Source organism: Lepisma saccharinum, chromosome 7 (genome assembly GCF_977018435.1).
Source record: "Lepisma saccharinum chromosome 7, izLepSacc3.1, whole genome shotgun sequence".
Taxonomy (NCBI): Eukaryota; Metazoa; Arthropoda; class Insecta; order Zygentoma; family Lepismatidae; genus Lepisma; species Lepisma saccharinum.
The window spans coordinates 18359036-18377311 of record NC_139235.1 but is presented as its reverse complement, the minus strand read 5'-3'; the positions used below and the strand labels follow the sequence as shown (position 1 = coordinate 18377311).

At 36.9% G+C, this 18276-nt stretch overlaps 1 protein-coding gene across 2 annotated transcripts; it reads right to left on the bottom strand.

The window, feature by feature from the left end:
- Nucleotides 1–1056: 1056 nt before the first annotated feature.
- Nucleotides 1057–18191, bottom strand: LOC145989752 (uncharacterized). 2 transcript variants are annotated; one of them, XM_083125044.1, is made up of 3 exons: nucleotides 17976–18191; nucleotides 4675–4840; nucleotides 1057–2495 (listed from the first exon to the last, which is right to left on the bottom strand). In XM_083125044.1, the coding sequence occupies exons 1-3, from the start codon at nucleotides 18087–18089 to the stop codon at nucleotides 2428–2430; spliced, it is 348 nt and encodes a 115-aa protein (XP_082981170.1). In that variant the 5' UTR covers nucleotides 18090–18191; the 3' UTR covers nucleotides 1057–2427. The 2 variants fall into 2 exon arrangements, with proteins under 2 accessions (XP_082981170.1, XP_082981171.1); XM_083125045.1 differs by having other exon boundaries at nucleotides 4723–4840; nucleotides 17976–18185.
- Between the last annotated feature and the right edge of the window lie 85 nt (nucleotides 18192–18276).

The following is an 18276-nucleotide window of genomic DNA, read 5'->3' as shown; positions in this document are numbered from 1 at the left end:
ATACTTCCTGACCACGAACATACACTACCCATGTCAGATCAAATATGGCACATGACAGATGTCATAGGATAATTTGCCTACGGATAACTTATTAAAGTTGGCAAATTGAGAATTTTGGTATGGTTTACTGTAGTTACTTGAACTTACTTAATACAAACCTTTTGATAATTACTTGTTTCCATTCAGTGTATACACACGAACATCGCATCTATGAGATTAAAAAAAAAGAAATTCCCATAAACTTATCCACTTTTTGTTCACCTTAGTCAAATTAGAATTTATGGAAAGAACATCTCACACACCCAAATGTAAATGTAAATGTAGGTAATGTTCAAACCAAATAAATAATAAGTTTAAAAGTACTGTGAGTATTCTTTGTGTAGACTGATGCTCTCTTCAGAATGATGTATGCGTTCCACTCAAAAACTCATTTATTACTGGTGTCAAAGTAGTGGATTTAGTTATTACAAAAAGGCAAAAGAACATGAACCACATTTATGGAGAATATCAAACATCTTTTGGTGCAACAGAATCGCCCCAAGAGGTTATCTTTGGAATTGTTCATCCTGCCAAAGAATACAGATGTTTTACTCCAATATTTTTTTCCATGTGCAATCCAAGAAGGGAAGGTGACATGCCAACATTCACACTGTTTTGGGATGCACCTTCACTTCAAGCTCTTCACACAAGATGTGATGAAACGTTTGAGGAAGCAGAGATACATGTCAAAAAAGTGGTATCTTTTGGGTACTCTTAGTTATACAATAGCAATGAATCAATGTTCTTAATCTAAAAAGATTGTTTCAAATATGTCTCTAGATCCAGCATGACACCTGGCCAATGCAAATCATCTGACATGGAAATGTCAGAAATGTTTTTGAAGTATTTCAGATAAAAATTAATCGTTATTCAATAGAAAGTATGTAAAAGAGCTGAAAGAAAAAAGGAAGGAAGTCATTGAAAATGTGACAATTGCAACCTTATCTTACAGAAAATATTAATGCAAATGAATTCAATACAAGCAAATGCAGGACAGGATTGAAATTAAAAATACAATTAAACTAATCTAGCCATTTTAGTCACTCCATGATGTTATACAGATCACTACAACTCCCTATCAACTTTTTAATGGGTTTCTATGAAAATATGTCAATGAAACTGAAGACTACTGGTGACTTCACTTTTTTTACCACAACAACCACAAACTTTTTTTGTAATCTGGAATGAGCACAAAGCTTTTTTCAAGGCAGACCAATGACAATTTGTTTTCCTTACATCCTAAGAAAGTGGCCATACAATGTGAACATACAAACACAAGTTACATATGAATCAGTTAGCTATGTTGTCAATTTCATAAAAGTTTCAACATGCTTTTTGAACTTTTTGCAATACAACCACAGTGAATTGCAATAAAAAAAGAAAATTCTGTTAAATACTTTATACAGGTGATAATAACAACAAAGGAGCTGTGTCCAGACACTTGATTTATTGCCCGTCGTCTATTCCAAATTGAATACCACACTGAGTGTAAACAGCAAGTGGAAGTGTTTGTTGATAGTCATTTTTCGTGGCTCTTTTGTCAATACCTTTGTACAATAAAATGGGTCAAAAAAGTTAACTATTCTATGCAACCTGTAGTTTTGCTATGACAAAGAAAAATAATGTAAAAAGATGCAATGAAAAAAAAGAGGGGGAAAACATGGAAGTAACAAACACTGTTACATTATGTTTCACACAGTAAGATATTAACATCAAACTGGTGATGACCTGCACTAATGAACTGACTTCCCCTTCCCTGACAATTTTTCTTTTGTAAATTCTATTTGGTTTAAGACAAGAAGACAATGTGCAATCTTTCAAGTACGGTCTATTCCTGCAGTTGTCTTAAACGTTCTTGGTTGCTGTCAATACAAATAACACAAAAAAAGAAATTACGAAATCATTTTGAGTCACTTTTTGGGCTGTTTCTTTTTCTTTTTAAAATTGTTCTCCTTGCTTTGTTCCGTCCTAAAACTTGGGGGTAAGGAGTGGGTCCTGAAGAATGAATACCAGCTTGAATTTTCATCCAGACATTCTGATGACTACCCGAATTCACCAATCCACAAGAACACAGATCCACATGCGTCAAAAGTTCACACACTCTAGCTCGCTCTCTCTCGCCATAGGAAGGGGCTTGGATTGGTGCTCGTCAACGTGACGGCCACCTGTTGGTACAATGCTTTGCCTCTTCCTATTTATCCGTATGCTGGGGATCACATGTAATACAGAACACACAACACACACTAATAGGATAAACAGGTACGAAGTTCTCATTTACTATTTAAAAATAAACATTAAGTCTTGCAAAACCACTCCATAACCCCAAGCTCAAGGGATGGCAGGAATCCGTAATTATACCACCGTCATGGTAAAAGTCTGTTTTTAATTTTATGCGTCTTCTTCTTCATCGCCATCTTCCCCTTCTCCCTCACCACCTTCTTCGTCGTCTTCTTCCTCTGCAACAAGTAATTTATATTAGACAAATTGTGTCTGCATACATGCAGAACTTACAAAAAAAAAAAAAAAAATACAGTTTCAGAATCAACTCACCCGAAGCAGTATGCTGAGTTACCAGTAAAAGCCACTTTTTTCATTAAGCATGCAAGCAATGACAAATCACATTTGAAATGAGGAGTGAATTATAATTAGAAGAATATTTAAGGTGAGTCAAAACTTTTAGGTGAAATTTCAATGAAAAATTATTACAATATCCCAAATTCTGAAAATTACATCCATTTAGAATTTGAGCAACTTGCTTTTATTGCTGCATGGATTTCTTAGTGTCACAAATCTGTTGCAGATAACCACATGACAAAACAAGCTTGACTGCTGAATGAACCAATTCTAAATGGATGTAATTTGTCAGAATTTGGAAAATTGTATTGATTTTATAAAAAACAAATTTTTGAAAATGACTGCCGAGATTGTCCATAAACACCTTAAGCAATGTTCTACTCAGAAATACGACAATTTTGCAGAATAACTGATGCTACAGGAGCACAGGTAAAAGGGAATAAACCACATACATCAAGTTCCCCGTACACAGAGCACTGTGCCATGAAAGCACATTTAGGGCATGTGGGGTTAGGGCTCCACACAATTCTTGATCTCTTACATTTTGGGGGTGATGTGATCAGTATCATGTTTCAGCTGCCTTTATCCCCCCAGGTACCCATTGATGCGAGGCTGGGTGATTCCCAGAGCCACTTTGTGAGGAACAAGGCTGGCAGAATTCCAACCTTACATTACCCACCCCAGGAATCAAACCCGGGTCACACACTACCGAATAGACCACCATGGCTGACTCAGAAATCATGGATCAAAAAACAAATGAAGATGAAGGATGTGGTGGTTACCGCCACATGCAGTTCGGACCAATAAAATCAACAAGTACCATGAAAATTTGTCACGAAGTCATACGGCCATGAAAACATTTACCTTACAAAGATATTTGGACAGTTACGACTTACAGAAGTAGAAACATCATTAAGATAAAATAAAATTACACAAAACTTGAACACTACGTCTGGAGGTCAGGAAGCAGTTCCCTTTGGAACAGTAACCTATTGGTTTTATCAACTTGGCATAAAAATCCATCGATAAACCTTCTTATCACAGGTCAAGAAAAATTTGAATCAAAAGTCAATGTGGCAAATTACAGAAATAAATCTGCCAGTTCCACATTAAAAGACGTATTTAAAGGCATATTTAAAAATAATATTACTGCACCCAGAGTTTTCAGTTTGACAAGTCTTCCGAGATCTGAACTCTGGGGGGATTTAGATATGGAATTTTAAAAAAGTCAAGTTAAAATCTGTTATCTGAAGAGAAAAAATCCCCCCCCCCCACACTTTAAGCATCCAGCCCAAAAGCAGCAAAGAAAGGCTTAAATCAGCTAAAAAAAAAAAAGAAGCATTGCTCGAAACAACCCACATAGTTCCTATACAACAGGTTGATAAGAACAACACCCCCACAGTTGAAATATTTAAGCAGATCCTCCAGAACACTTACATGGGATTAAAAGCTAATCATTTAATATACATTTCACCTCACCATGTACTATAACATGCACTGATCTACACCAACCACCACCACCACCCTTCCTGGTAGAATTTTTACATACTGGCATAAAAGATAAACATTTTAAAAACATGTCTTATAAATAACCCAACAACTCGATTCAAGGGGAAAGCGTGCACCTAATATAGTAAATACTTCCATGGTAGCCACCTATGCTCATATAAAAATTGTTAAAGAGTTTATACCACAGAATCATCACCCCACCCTTACAAAGACAATGGCCAAATACTTACATAAACGAATCCTATTCTCAAGATAGTGTTGATAATCATTCCTACATCTACCAAGATGAGCCAAAAGCACACTAGGAACGATTAAGAATGAAAAAAAAACTATTGATAAGGAGATAAACAAGGCTAACATTCTGGATGTCCTACAGGTAAACAATGGAAGGTAATAATAAAAGATCAAAGCAATAAGAGAAATCTGTTGACAGATCCAGATGACCACCATGGAACAAACTACTTTAGACAAGTTTCTTATAATTTGGACGTTGCGCCTGAAATATATTTCGACCGCCAACCCCCTCTAGTGCATCCTGCATGCATCAATTACCCTCGCCTTCCCCTTCTCCTTCCGCCTCTTCATCAAACTCTTCTTCACCTTCTGGAAGTTCTTCCTCCTCGTCTTCTTCCTCCCCTTCTACATCCTCTTCATCCTCCAGTTCCTCCTCCTCACCATTCTCCTCTTTTTTCTGCTTCTTTACATCATCAGCTTTGTCCTGGAAGAAAAATAACGTTCATGGAATTTTATACAAATTTAACATCTTTGAAATATAATGTTATTAAACTTTTGGGGCAATTTACAACATGAGAAAAACTATATTCTAAATTATACAGTACATTCCCCCTCCCCTTTATTATTCATGATACTGCAATGAAGATGACGAATGTTCGTTAGGTGCAGTTGATGAACTAACATTAAAAAAAGAACACGTATGTCCACAGGAGGACCCAACCTTGTGGAGGGATCGTGAGACCAGTACTGATGAAGTGTGACCACAGACGTGACAATTGTTTGTCTTAATGAAGAACCTTTATTTCCGGAAAAAGATGGGAGCTGAAAGTAATTGCCAACATGGTAAAGATTGAATTAATCTGGCTCAGAATAAAGGAGAGGTAGAAGGCTCTTGTACTGGCTTTAGGAATGACAGTTCATTTTTTTTAGTATGTTCCAGTGAAGGAAGTTAGAAGAAAGGTGTTCCAAAATGTAAAAAAAAAATCAATTTCAATACACAGAGTGTCCTAAAATTGCACACACTTTTTAAAAGGAATGTCAAAATGGAGTGTCCATCGAAAATTTAATAATCGTCACAGACGTATGATATGATACTTTTTCCGTATTGTGTTATCGGCGATATATCGTCTCCATGATATATATTGCTAAAATATCTTGACGATATAATATATATTGCTTAGAGTGATGATATATTACTACACTATGTATATTGACAAAATGTTGTGACGATATAACATTGACACGATATATATCCTAAATATCTTGAAAATGTATCATCTAGTTGATATCGCCTAATACTAGTACATGCTCTCAGTGCAGATGATCTGGACAGAAAACCATAGTCTGTCAGTGGTACTTGGCAATATATGCCAAAGACTTGACCTCACACCACTACCCTTTTTGCATAGGGATTTATGAAAAATAAAGTTTAAAGTACCTTGATGAATCGAAGGCAGCCATTAAAAGAGAACATACAAAAATACCAAACAAAATCACGATCCTTGGTGTTTGCATTCCACTGCTTACTGTTTCCAGCAGTTCCCGGACCAGAACGTTCAAGAGTTAGAAAACAGATATTGACAAAGAAATTAATGTCTGTAGATATTGTTAAATTTTGAAAATAAACTATTTTCATAACCAATGACTTTATAATTATTTAAAGTGTGTATACATTTGCATAAGTGTGAGATTAATGTACTAGAAATTTATAACTATAATTAAAATAATTTTATCATACCCTACACACACTAGTGTCTAATATACTCAAAGTTTCAATATTTAAAATTCATTGTTTGAGAACTGAAAGAGAATTAAAACTTGATTTTTTTTTGTTAATTCAGAAACTGAGGTCTTATTTTTATATTGTATGCTAAATTTGCATAAGTTTTTCTAACTACCAAAATTACAAGTAGGTCTACCACCCGAAAACTGCATAAAAGTCAAAACATAACAGCATATAGTCCCTAATAACTTAACTGCCAAGGGGGTAGTCAGAAAGTAAACCCCGTTTCACCCAGGCCTTTTGGGGCGAATTTTAAATTCGTACTTATTTGACAAATGTTATAACAGACTATTTGACCAATCTACTTCGGGTAACTTTGTTTTGCAGCTAAAACATCAGGTCAAGCAACCGTGTAGAAATCAAAATGCAAAAGCCAATAAGAGGGGCCGCGGCCGCCAACTTTTAATGAAAAATCATAAAAATGGGAGTTTGCCCCCTCTTCCGTCGCCATTTTGGGACAATCTACTTCGGGTAACTTTTCTTTTGCAGCTAAAACATCAGGGCATGCAACCGTGCAGAAATTAAAACGCCAAAGCCAATAAAAGGGGCCGAGGGGGTCGTCAGAAAGTAGGTTTTGCCCAGGCCTTTCAGCAGGATTTTATTTTTTAAATTCGTACTTATCTGACAAAAATGTTACAACTCGTAGACTATTTGACCAATCTACTTTGGGTAACTTTTGTTTTGCACCTAAAACATCAGGGCATGCAACCATGCAGAAATCAAAACGCCAAAGCCAATAACAGGGGTTGGGTGACCCGCAGCCCCAACTTTCAATGAAAAAAACATAAAAATGGGGAGTTTGCCCCCTCTTCCCCCGGTATTTTGGGAAGCAGATGCAAACTTTAGTCTTATTTCCGACCTAACAGAAAAGTCAAGATAATAAGATAATAAAAAAACAGGAATTTTGTAATCAGCTGCAGGGTCGATTTTTGAACCAAATTATGAGTAGCACCTTATATTCAATAATACGAGTAAAGGTTAAAGGTAATGAAGTTAAAATTAAAAATAAACGAACTCCAGGATTTTCTGGCACAAGTAGGACCACATCCAGAAAAAATAAGTTGACTACGATAAGGCGACTTCCACATGTGGAATTTCAAATTATTTATTAGATGGGGAGTATTTTTCTTTTGGTAAAGTGTGTCATTCGGTGGAGCGCCCCGCGTCCTCCCAAAAATAGTGATCACTGTAGACTGAACGTGATAAAATCCGCACCAAGTTTCCTGCTTTTGAGGATTTAAACGCAACCTCTGAATGAAAAAAAAAAACTTTGCCGAGATGCATAAACAAAGCAAGGCAAGATTTATTCTTATTTCTCGCGCTCGATAAGGAATTCTCCATTTTACAAGATTTTCTCTACTTCGGGTATTCGACAACGGTGCGAAGTGCGAGTCACAATGGGGTGGGGTGGGGGAAAATGAAATCACAGGACGTACAATATCCCACGCATAGATTCCCCAAATAAAAAAAGAATTAGAGAACTCTTCCCTGTTTAATTATGTACAAGGAAGGAAGCAAATGTCAAAGAGACTAGTACAAAGCAAGATCCATAGCACGCCTAATTTTGCTCACGTGTGCATACCGTGGCAATGAACCAACTCCCTTCTCCGAATTCAGTTCAATTTCGCACCCCGTAAATCCACTTTCGCTCCGATTTGATCATCGTTCTTTCCCGTTTCGTTACAGGGAACGCGGACCCCCTCCAAAAAACATGTTCAAAACCCCCGCACATTGTCGAATCATTTATACCTTAACGATACCCTTTCCCCTGCCGCTTCGCCTATCTCGCACTCGTGCAGATGCCCCGCTTGCCTTCCCGCCAACCTAAACGCCGTATTCGAAGTTCCATGATAAAGCAATGAACAAAGCGAAGTCAAGATGACACACCTTTTATTTCCGAGTACCCTTCGTGAGGCTAGCTCCTGGGTTTTCACTTTCCCCCACCACTAAACTCGAGGCGAGCAACGGCCGCCTGTGATTCGTCCGTCCCGCGATCGTAACGCTTTCGTCATCCGACGTTTACCCACACGCTTCTTACTCCACAATCGCAAAGGTTACTACGGGTGATTTTCGGCACAACGGCGTGCGACAAATGACAATCAAGTTAGCAGTTCTGAATGTTACACGCGTATCTAAAACGCGACATTAGGTTTTAATGTGTCACCCACGCTGTAAACAGTTTTGATCTGGGAACGGCTTCACCTCGCGAAGGCAAAAAATCATTCAACTTCGTCCTCCAGGGTATTACGATAATTCTAACGGGACACGACGAAGGAAAGTTTGAACGCCTACCACACCGCAAAAGGATGTGATGTAGGCTGGTAATGATAAAAATTCGTTCAGATTTTTCATACTGGGATATGTGCGTTTGTCAAAGTAAAACAATGATCACACGTAGAATTACGAGACAATTACAAGAAACTAGTCAGTCAAGTGGGGTTTCAGACTATCGTTTCTTAAGGATCCCAATCCATATACATTACGTCATCCGGGAGATGGCTGCACTTTTGGTTTTAGCAATTCGCTAATGAGTAGTTTTGTTGTATTTGTGTGGATTACGGAAATAAAAAGTGCCTAGCATTTCGGAAATGAAGGTTACAAAATGTCCATTAAGGGATGACTTAAATTTACATGATCATGAACTTTTCAATGTTAGCTGATTCAATTCCATTACTTCAAAGAGTATTGGGACATTACTTTTTACTGTCAACCTAAAAAATGGCACAGGAATGAAGGACACGACTGAAGACTAATAATTACACTTACATTATCCCCCACATTTAAGTGATTTTATCTACATATATTCAAGTTTTGAAACACAAAAGCCTACATCTTTCTCTGTAAAAATATGTTATTGCTCTTTGTATTATTTAACACTTCTCTTTATTGCTCATCTTTAGAAATCTTTTCTTATTACAACAGCGAACCTGTTAATTTCCTAACCTAAAGCTATACAAAAATTTCCTCTCATTATCGAGCATATCTATCACTACAAGAGTTATTGGTAAATGAATAAGTTTGCTAAATGGGCAAACATCTACGGAGATTCCTAAATCAGACTAGTATTCCAGGCACTTAAAATATATAATTCCAGCTAAAACTATAAAATAAATTATTCAAATGAACCATTCTTCTTTTCTTCCTTCTCTCTCTCTCGAAAGAAGGAAGGAAATAAATAAATAAAATTTCTCCCTCTCTCAAATTCCTGCAATGTAAATGCTTAATATGGAACCCCTTCAAAATCCAATTGGAGATGAGAGATTAATGAAATTTCAGTCTCAAATATAACCATGTTTAATATGCTCATACTTCTCCAATATTTATGGGTGAGTTGGAGCCCATTAATTCTAAGCAATTAGATATCAATAAACCCAAGTAGGGGATTAAGGCTCTATATAGGAAGTCGTACTACACAGCTAATCCACAAACCAAGCTACATTGCACCAATCCATGCTACGATCTTTTTTGAAACCGGTAAAACACAGGAATGATATCTATAGCTAGTTAAAATGATGTTCTGATTGTAGGCACAATATTTTAAGAAACAATGTGTCATGTAAACCATTATGCTTCAGCAGATATTTTCCATGGTTGTCTTCAGATTGATGGTTCCTACACTCAATCTTCAGCCTATGTTTAAAGCATTATCTGCACCTTCTTTCCTCATATGCGAAGTAAAAAAATGAAAGGATTAATTCAATCTAGTTTTAGTAAAGCCTTGGGGGGGTGGGGGCTGGCAACTTAGGGAAATAAGCCCCAAGTATATAATGAATGCTTTTATTGATGCTTCTTTCACCTAATATAACAGAGAATGCTCCACCCACACATGTGCAGGAAATGATGGAACATTTCCTCTGCAATCTGCCTTTCCTGCACAAACTATATATTCCTTTAAATTTGAGGACGACCGTGACGACATGATAGATCCGATTTTCAGCCTGGAACATCCAGCAAACAACACAAACAAAATTAAACCAACTTGGAACTGAGCCTTTAAAAAACAGCCTACACATTAGGACATTGTTTACAGATGGGTCTCTGCCAGCATTCTTGATGAGAAAAGGGCATAGGATGTTTTTAGCTATCACAACTAATATTATTAGGAACAATATGGCACAGAACTAGTTTCCTGCAGGTGCCACAATGTCAATAAAAAATAAACAATCAAAATTATTTCAGACTACAAGGGAGACAGTGCTGAATACAGGGAATTTTTCATCTAGAGATTTCACCAGTTAAAAATGATTATAAAGCTTCAATATAGCAGCCATGTTAAGAGGTTCAGAAAAATGACAAACTACAGGGCACAACAGTCCTCTGAGGGACATGGTCCACCACACAGCTTACATTCTTTCATCATTTTATGCCTTACATTGTCACTTACTTCTATATATTTACACCTGCCAAAAAAATCTTAACAGCTACCACTCTTAGGGAGTTTCAGGCCTATGTGACAAGTGTGGCTTGAAAGCAAACCAGTAATCAATGTAACACTTCAAAACGAAGAGACACATTAAGCTTAATGTTTAGCTTGTTGCGTGAACTGGGCAGTTTTCTCATTACCGTGCATCTTGTCTACTCTGCCTGTTGTTCGTGAATGTTCTGCATTAGACTGAAGGCGGTTGCGTCTGAAAAGCTCTCTGACATAGGTTTATTCAGAGTTTGCGGGGACCTTCTTGCCCAGAATTTAAATTTTTCTCAACTTATATTCAAGACACAAAATTTGAAGACAATTCCCCAAAAAGTTTAACACAGCAAGCACTTTCACAGTAGAACAAAACAAGGTATGTACCAATATTTCCCCATTTTACATCATGTGGCTTCTTCAGTAGGCTGGAGAGCATGTTTTTATAAATAGGGCATGAGGTTTTTGACAAGATTTTGCAACTGGAGGTCCTGGGTGCAAATCCTATTGTCACTTTCATCCTTGTCATTGCAATTACAAGAATATGGCATGAGCAGGGAGGGGTAAACAAAACTAAAAATAACTCAGGCGGCACCAGCATTTTTTTTTTATAATTTTGCAAATAAATGCTAAAGAAGTCACGAATCCCACTAAGCTTTGAAATTTAATCTTTAAACATTTAATTTATTAATTAACACAGGATTGAATTAAAAGTCATTCTTGCATTGGAGTGTCCTTCCTAAAGAAGGCTCAACTGGTTCAGTGACCACACGGAAAAGTGTCTGCGGAGCATTCTCTTGTTCCATTCAGCTTGGGCCATAAGAAAGCATGCTCAACTCTGTAACTCCCCTCCATGCAGGGGTTCGGTGCAAGAAGTCAAAGGTTTGTTTTTTCTTGCTTGTGGTTCCACAATTAATAAAAAAAGGTAAAGTGCTCCCCTGTGCTTAGCACCACGCCATGAAGGCGTATAGGGGGTGTGGGGGTAACGCCCCACACTTTCTTGATCCGGTCGTGAGTGGGGGTGATGTGATCAGCATCACACCCCTGACCGCCTTTACCCCCCAGGGTTTCCCCCAGGTACCCATGTTATTCGACGCTGGGTGGGCGCCGGGGCCGCTTCCATCGTTAGAAAAGTTCCCGGATTTGAACCGGCCGGGGATCGAACCCGGGACCTTTAGCATGGTAGTCAGACGCGTTACCGACTGAGCCACCGCGGCCACTGGTTCCACAATTAATACCATGAATAACTATAACACATTCTAATATGACTACCATATCACTGTAGACTGAAATTCGGCTAGCAAGAGTGCAAGAATTTATAACAAAACACTTATTATTCTGATTTAATGATACAGAAAACGAATCATTAAAAATTCAGGCGGCCACTGAAAATTTTCAGGTGACACACATTGGCTATTTTAGTACTGCTTACTGCAATTTGCCATTGAATAAATCCCATCTCTAGTGATGAAATATAATAATAATACTGGTTGAAGGTGGTTTGAATAAAAAAACTCCCTTCAAAAAGCCACTACTATGGATTCATCCTAATTTTCTCACACCATCCTCATCAATAACCACTTTCAACATGGCAACTTAACCCTTAGTCGGCCAATGGTCTGGTCCACCAGTGGACCATCAAAAGTATAGACACAGTCCGCCGATAAAAAGTTCATGTGCTTTTAGGACCTTCATACCTGTACGTGAGGTTGTAAACGCTGACAGATGTTGACATAAAATTTTTAAATGTCATGTGGAAAATCCACCCGACTCCGAAGTTACATATGGAAGCTGGCGAGAATTTTAAATTTGTACACTTATTTGACAAAAAATGTTATAACTCTTAGACTATTTGACCAATCTACTTCGGGCACCTTTGGTTTTACAGCTAGAACATCAGGGCATGCAATCCTGCAGGAATCAAAACTCCAATAACATAAGTTGGGTGGGTCACTTTCAGTGAACAAATCATAAAAATGGGGAGTAATGGGTAGTTTGCCGCCTCTTCCCCCGCTACTTTTGGAAGGGGAGGCAAACTTTAGCCTTATTTTCAAAGAATGGTCCTTTTCAACCAAATGAAAGTCATTTCATGTTCCTGGGTGCATTACATTATAGAATATGTTAAAAAACTCCCCATTTTTATGATCTTTTCATTTGAAGTTGGGGGCCTTGGCATTTTCGTTCCTGCACGGTCGCATGCCCTGATGTTCTAGCTGCAAAACCAAAGTTACCCGAAGTAGATTGCTCAAATAGTTTCAGAGATATAACGTTCTTCTGAAATAAGTGTAAAATTTAAAAATCGCACCCAAAGGCAGCGACAAGAGAGGCCACTCTGGAAAACCCGCTCGGCGGTCTAAAGGTTAAGTCGATGCAAGATATGAATGTGCCACATTCAAATCTTATGAAACCAGGATAAAATTAACAGTGCTCGCACTAAGGTGATTCATTTGGAGTCATTTAACTCCCTTAGTATATTAGTATGTCAGATCGAAGTTTGGGGAGTCAGAATTCCTTCAGCATTGTAAGCAGACAAAAACATGAAGAAAACTTCAAATGCATAACATATTTATAATTTCTTTCCCTTCATACCTTTCAAAGCCTGTTTTATTTTCTTTATTTCTGTATACTAAAGGTTGGTTGTTACCTAACCTTTCTGTTAGTACTACAATCAATCAGCTCTCTAGTCACATTTTCATCACATTCTACCAGTGATGGCACCAGGATTAATCTAGGGCTGCTGAGGGGGGTGGAATGAAATGTAAGGGGTGGGATGTTAAAAATAAGAAAAATGAAACGTTCATGCATGCTTCAGTCATCCCATCATATACCAATCAACTTTTAATAGACTTGTATGAAAATAAGCCAATGAAACTGAAGACTACTGTAGTAACGTTTGATCACTCTTCTGCCACTTTTGGATAATCACAATGATGACTGATGATTAAATTACATCCCCTCTATTTTCCCTTATTAAAGCAACAAAGAGAAGGTTCATGATCACCCTATGATGAAACCAATCAAGAACTATTGTACACTGCTGTATAATATACTGCCTTGTTGCAAACTGCCATCAAATGCATTAGAAAAAACACTAGTACAGAGATCAAAATATATTTTAATTGACAAATTTAATATTGGTGATAATAAATTTGTCATCTTCTATACAGATACACCAGACAGGCTGCCTTCTATAAAAAGAAGTGTTGAAACAAAATAGATCATCAGGAAAACAACAAAGATAAGGCAAAGGGTAAAAGGTTCCAGTAACCTTGCAAAATTTACTTTCTCAACTTACTTATTGCATGGTAACCAAGGAAAACTTTTCTCACATCTACACCAGGGGCTGTCAACCCATGACATGATGACACTTTGTAAGTGGACTGTAGCAGGCAATAAGTTCATAGGGGGAGGAATTTATCCCCTGGGTCCTTAAAAATGATGAATAATATGACCTCCTCCCTCATTTGTTTAGTTAGGAAAACTGCCCTCCTTGTTATTTCTTATCATACAACAAATACCTCTTCTTTCAAACCAAGTGTGCGTGTGTGTGTGTATAAATTTAATCAAATCACGTCTGGCAACCATGGGCTGTACATAAAAATAGATGATGCCAGGTGACATTAAAAACTTGCTTTGTGCATGAGCTGAACTGACTGGCAACTACACGAAGATTCATGGAATTTTAAGCATATGAAATTTTTTTAGATTTTAAAATACCATAGTGGTTTTCTGAAAAAAGGAAAATTTGGAAACCGACTTGTCCAACAGACCCTTAAGGTAGTGGAACACACTGGCTAACCCCCAAGTTCACTCAAAAAGGCTATTGGCAGAAATTGTTGCCTGGTTGTTGACAGGGTGGAACTGCTACTTCACACAAGATGAGTTTCTTTGCTGTCTAGTTGCAAAAACTTCACAAGGCACAAGAGATATTTTGTGACAAGTTATCAATCTTTACACAACGGCAAATACAATATACATATAACCCCAACCCTACTGCCATAAATGTTCTCAATGAAGGCAGCCAGGGAGGTAAAAATGCTCCATTATGGAGCCCCATGAAATTGTCTGGAAAATTCAAAAAAATCGCTCAATTAATTAATTTTAAGGATGAAAATGCCATTTTTATATGTCCCTAGCAACGTCAGTTTCCAGGAGACATATAAAGGTTTCCTCAAGGTTCTTACAACTTCTACAAAAACATTTGAAATTGAGATAGGCTACCTTCTTTAAATACTTTTCTAAAGACAAATAAATTCACAAAATAACTAATTTCTAAAATAACAATGTGAATGGCACTGATTAATGTACACGCATTTGCAGTTGTTACAATGCCAGATTATAAAAGTACGCAGTCAGATTTGACTGGGGCTACACACTGCATGCTTCCGACACAAAAAAAATAATAAAAATTAAAAAACATTGATGGTACAAAACAAAATTAAGAAAAATTGACAAAAAACAATTGTCAGCACTAACAAAACATTATTACCATGATGTTCATCAATTGCAGTGCTGGTTTTGTATTTCTCCGTGGTTTTTTTTTGCCTGCCTCAGTTCAGAATTTTAGTGCCTTCTGATGCTTTTCTTATCATAGAGATCAATAACAATGTAGATGATTCAATTCGAAGTTAGAAAACGTGAATATAATCAGAGTAATATCAAGATTAGATTCAGTCCAGAGATTACATGAACAGTTATATACAAAATACTCAAAATACAAAAATAGTTACATGTGACTGTTTTAGAGATGTAATACTGTCGTATTTGCAACTTTTGTTGTTGACAATAGACATGGACAATGACAGAGGACATGAAGAAAGGCTATTTCCATCCCGAAATGTAGTGTAAGTGATTTACACTTGATTATTCGTATTTCAAAACACGAGCTTCACAATTTGTTACAGAGGCAAGGCAGGAATTTGCAGGGAATGACTTAAAACACTTAATATTATATTCAATTAATTTAAAAAAATGACTAAGTATTGCCTTTTCAGTTTGGTGTCACTATTTAATTTGTTTATATTAAACATCTAACTATTTTGAAACTGACAATATTTACCCAGTTTATGAAAATAGGCAATAATATGTTGAATATTTGAGCATGTACACATAAAGTAACTTCCTACTTTTCAAATAAGCGACTTATACACTTGTTTCCCTTAAACCAATAAAAGGTGGACATTTTCAAAGTCATTAAGGAACCCCATCTATAACATGATTGCACCCACAAGATGGCTGAAGGTCACGCATGCAAGCATACAAGACATCTGCATGAGTACAGTATATAACATCCTCTGCAGATAATGATGTAGATTAAGAAGTTGTCGCCCAAGTTTCAGGCATAGCATGAAAACCATGGACTGCAAAATCATTGTCAAAATTTATCTGCAAGGTGTAACGTAGAAACTCAACATGCCATCATACTGGCTGCATCTAGTTCGCTGCACTACACCTGGTGTCAAAAAGTGCAGCAAACTAGAACGGGCTACTTAGTTGATGCCACTTTTCTACCCCTTTGGCTTGAACCTAGGTGGTGAAATCAAAAGTCTACAATGCAACCCAGCTTTCCCCTTCTGTGTAAGGGCTCTTTTATGTATTTAGAAAACAAGTATAAAGAAAGTACAATAATACTGATTGTATAATAATAATGTATAACTGTTTACTATTATAGGCTTATGGATCTATAAGTGTAATGGAGAACTTACAAGTTTCATTGTGTTGTGGCAAATGACATATTAGCAGCAACAGTCTACATTGGAACACCTTAGTATTTCCTTTTTTTAAAAGTCCAGGGTGTGGAAAAAAATTTACTTGTTGCCAGACAAAATTAAATGCACATCTATGTATCAAACCAAGCCAGGTTGTAGATCATGTGAATTTTTAAAAATTTGCTAGCAACAACATTCAGTTTTACTTAGTGTTGGTGATAATAGTCACTCCTACACTATACTGAACAACCAATCAGTTCACTTATAAGCCTCACCTGAATTTACTGATGAAAACATTTCCATTTTATTCCAGGATGGGAAAAATATTGCCAACATTATCATTCCCTAAAGTTCATACATAGAACATAGAATACATGAAAATATGTATGCAACATAAATGTGCAGTAAAGCTTGAGAGGCCTCCACTTTGATGGGGAAGAAAGTAAATGTTATTACAAACTATAAACAAAAGTTCATAAATTTACTTTTTATATTTGAAGTAAAAAATAATTAATATTGAAATATCCTTTTAAAAGCCTTACAGACCAATAACTCAAAATTCTTAATAGGGGACCCTATGATTATCCAAGCTATACAAACCCTTAACGTTTCTATGTAAAGAACGGACTTCTGTCACAAAAAATTAAAATTATCGATATAGAATTATTGATTCGTGATAATCATTCAAATGAGCAATGTAACCAGTCACGCTAGGAATTATACAAAACAAATACATTAAAATATAACTCGAATAAGTGGAAAAATTCTCCGTAAATTGCATTTACCTACCGAAAGTCCAGTAAGGAAGATCACGCATTTCGTATTATTTCAAACTTGAACGCAAGATTTCATAATCACTCGCCACTCCACAACATTAAGCCTTTCGAAAACAACCGGTGAAATTTGGAAACTTTAGCCCATGTTAATATATATGACCCGCGGAAAGAGCTCGCGTTGTTACATGCGGTAAGCGTCCGTTCCAAGTTCATCATAAAGAGCAACATGGCTATGGCATACGGAGTGCGAGCACACGAAAACATGCTGAAGATATTCCAATTACCAGTTATAATCAATTTACCCGCACGGTTGTCTTAAAATTCAATAATTCAAAAAACCACACATTTCCACAAGTTCATATATTAGGGCTTATTAATATCCCTAAATCTATATATTATTTCGAACGATGTACTTCAACATGAAGAGCACCTATTGATTCTCATCTAGCCTCCTTCGCCAGGTTCCAGATATTAAAAGACCGCCACGTTCAAAATCCACCGACACCTAGCCTCTCGCCGGGTGCTGTACATCACGTAACCGCGCAACTAGTAATATATGCAATTAACGGCACAATATCGCAAATTCACGCATAAAATGTGGCCCACATCCCAAAAAATTTAGTTCCCTTCGATTTCTGCATCAATGGAAGCCCAATTCCTACGTAAAAGTGATTGACACATTATTTTTACACTCCACAATGAGGCTAACCGGCTTTTTCTCACATGGCAACGATTGAAGGCAATGAGTTTTCACAGCTATTTTGGGAAAATATGACGCAACAAGACAACAGCTTTGCGGAAAGACAAAAATATCGGTGTTTTACAACAATATACACTATAAAGTTTAACTTAGTTGACATAATTTAAATGAAATGGCAACTTCCACAGTAGTTGGCGGCGTCCATCTACACACTATAAATGCGTGTATAACAAACAACAGTACTTACCTCTGCTGGCCTTTTTGTTCCTTTCACGTCCGCTTTTGCATCTCCTCCTGTTTTATCATTCTTATCTGTCACTTTGTCTACTGCTACTTCTGCGTTATTCTCCGTAGAACTCATTTTTTCCTATAATTATTTGAAGACAACTACACGGATCACACTTTTCCGTCTTTGTTCAAAAACGAAGATGGCGCGTGCCGAAGCTCGATAAAACCGTGATTGGTTGATGACGCTTGCTTAATTTTATCAATGTATTCAAAATTCCTTATTTCTCAGAAAAATAAATTGTTTAAACTCGTACTAATAA

Bases quoted from the DNA above. Each gene is read 5' to 3' on its own strand.
- LOC145989752 (XM_083125044.1), bottom strand. From the start codon at position 18,089: ATGAGTTCTACGGAGAATAACGCAGAAGTAGCAGTAGACAAAGTGACA. The intron at 4,841-17,975 runs GTAAGTACTGTT...TTTTTCTTCCAG, and splicing joins GAACAAAAAGGCCAGCAGAG to GACAAAGCTGATGATGTAAA. The intron at 2,496-4,674 runs GTAATTGATGCA...TACTTGTTGCAG, and splicing joins AGGAGAAGGGGAAGGCGAGG to AGGAAGAAGACGACGAAGAA.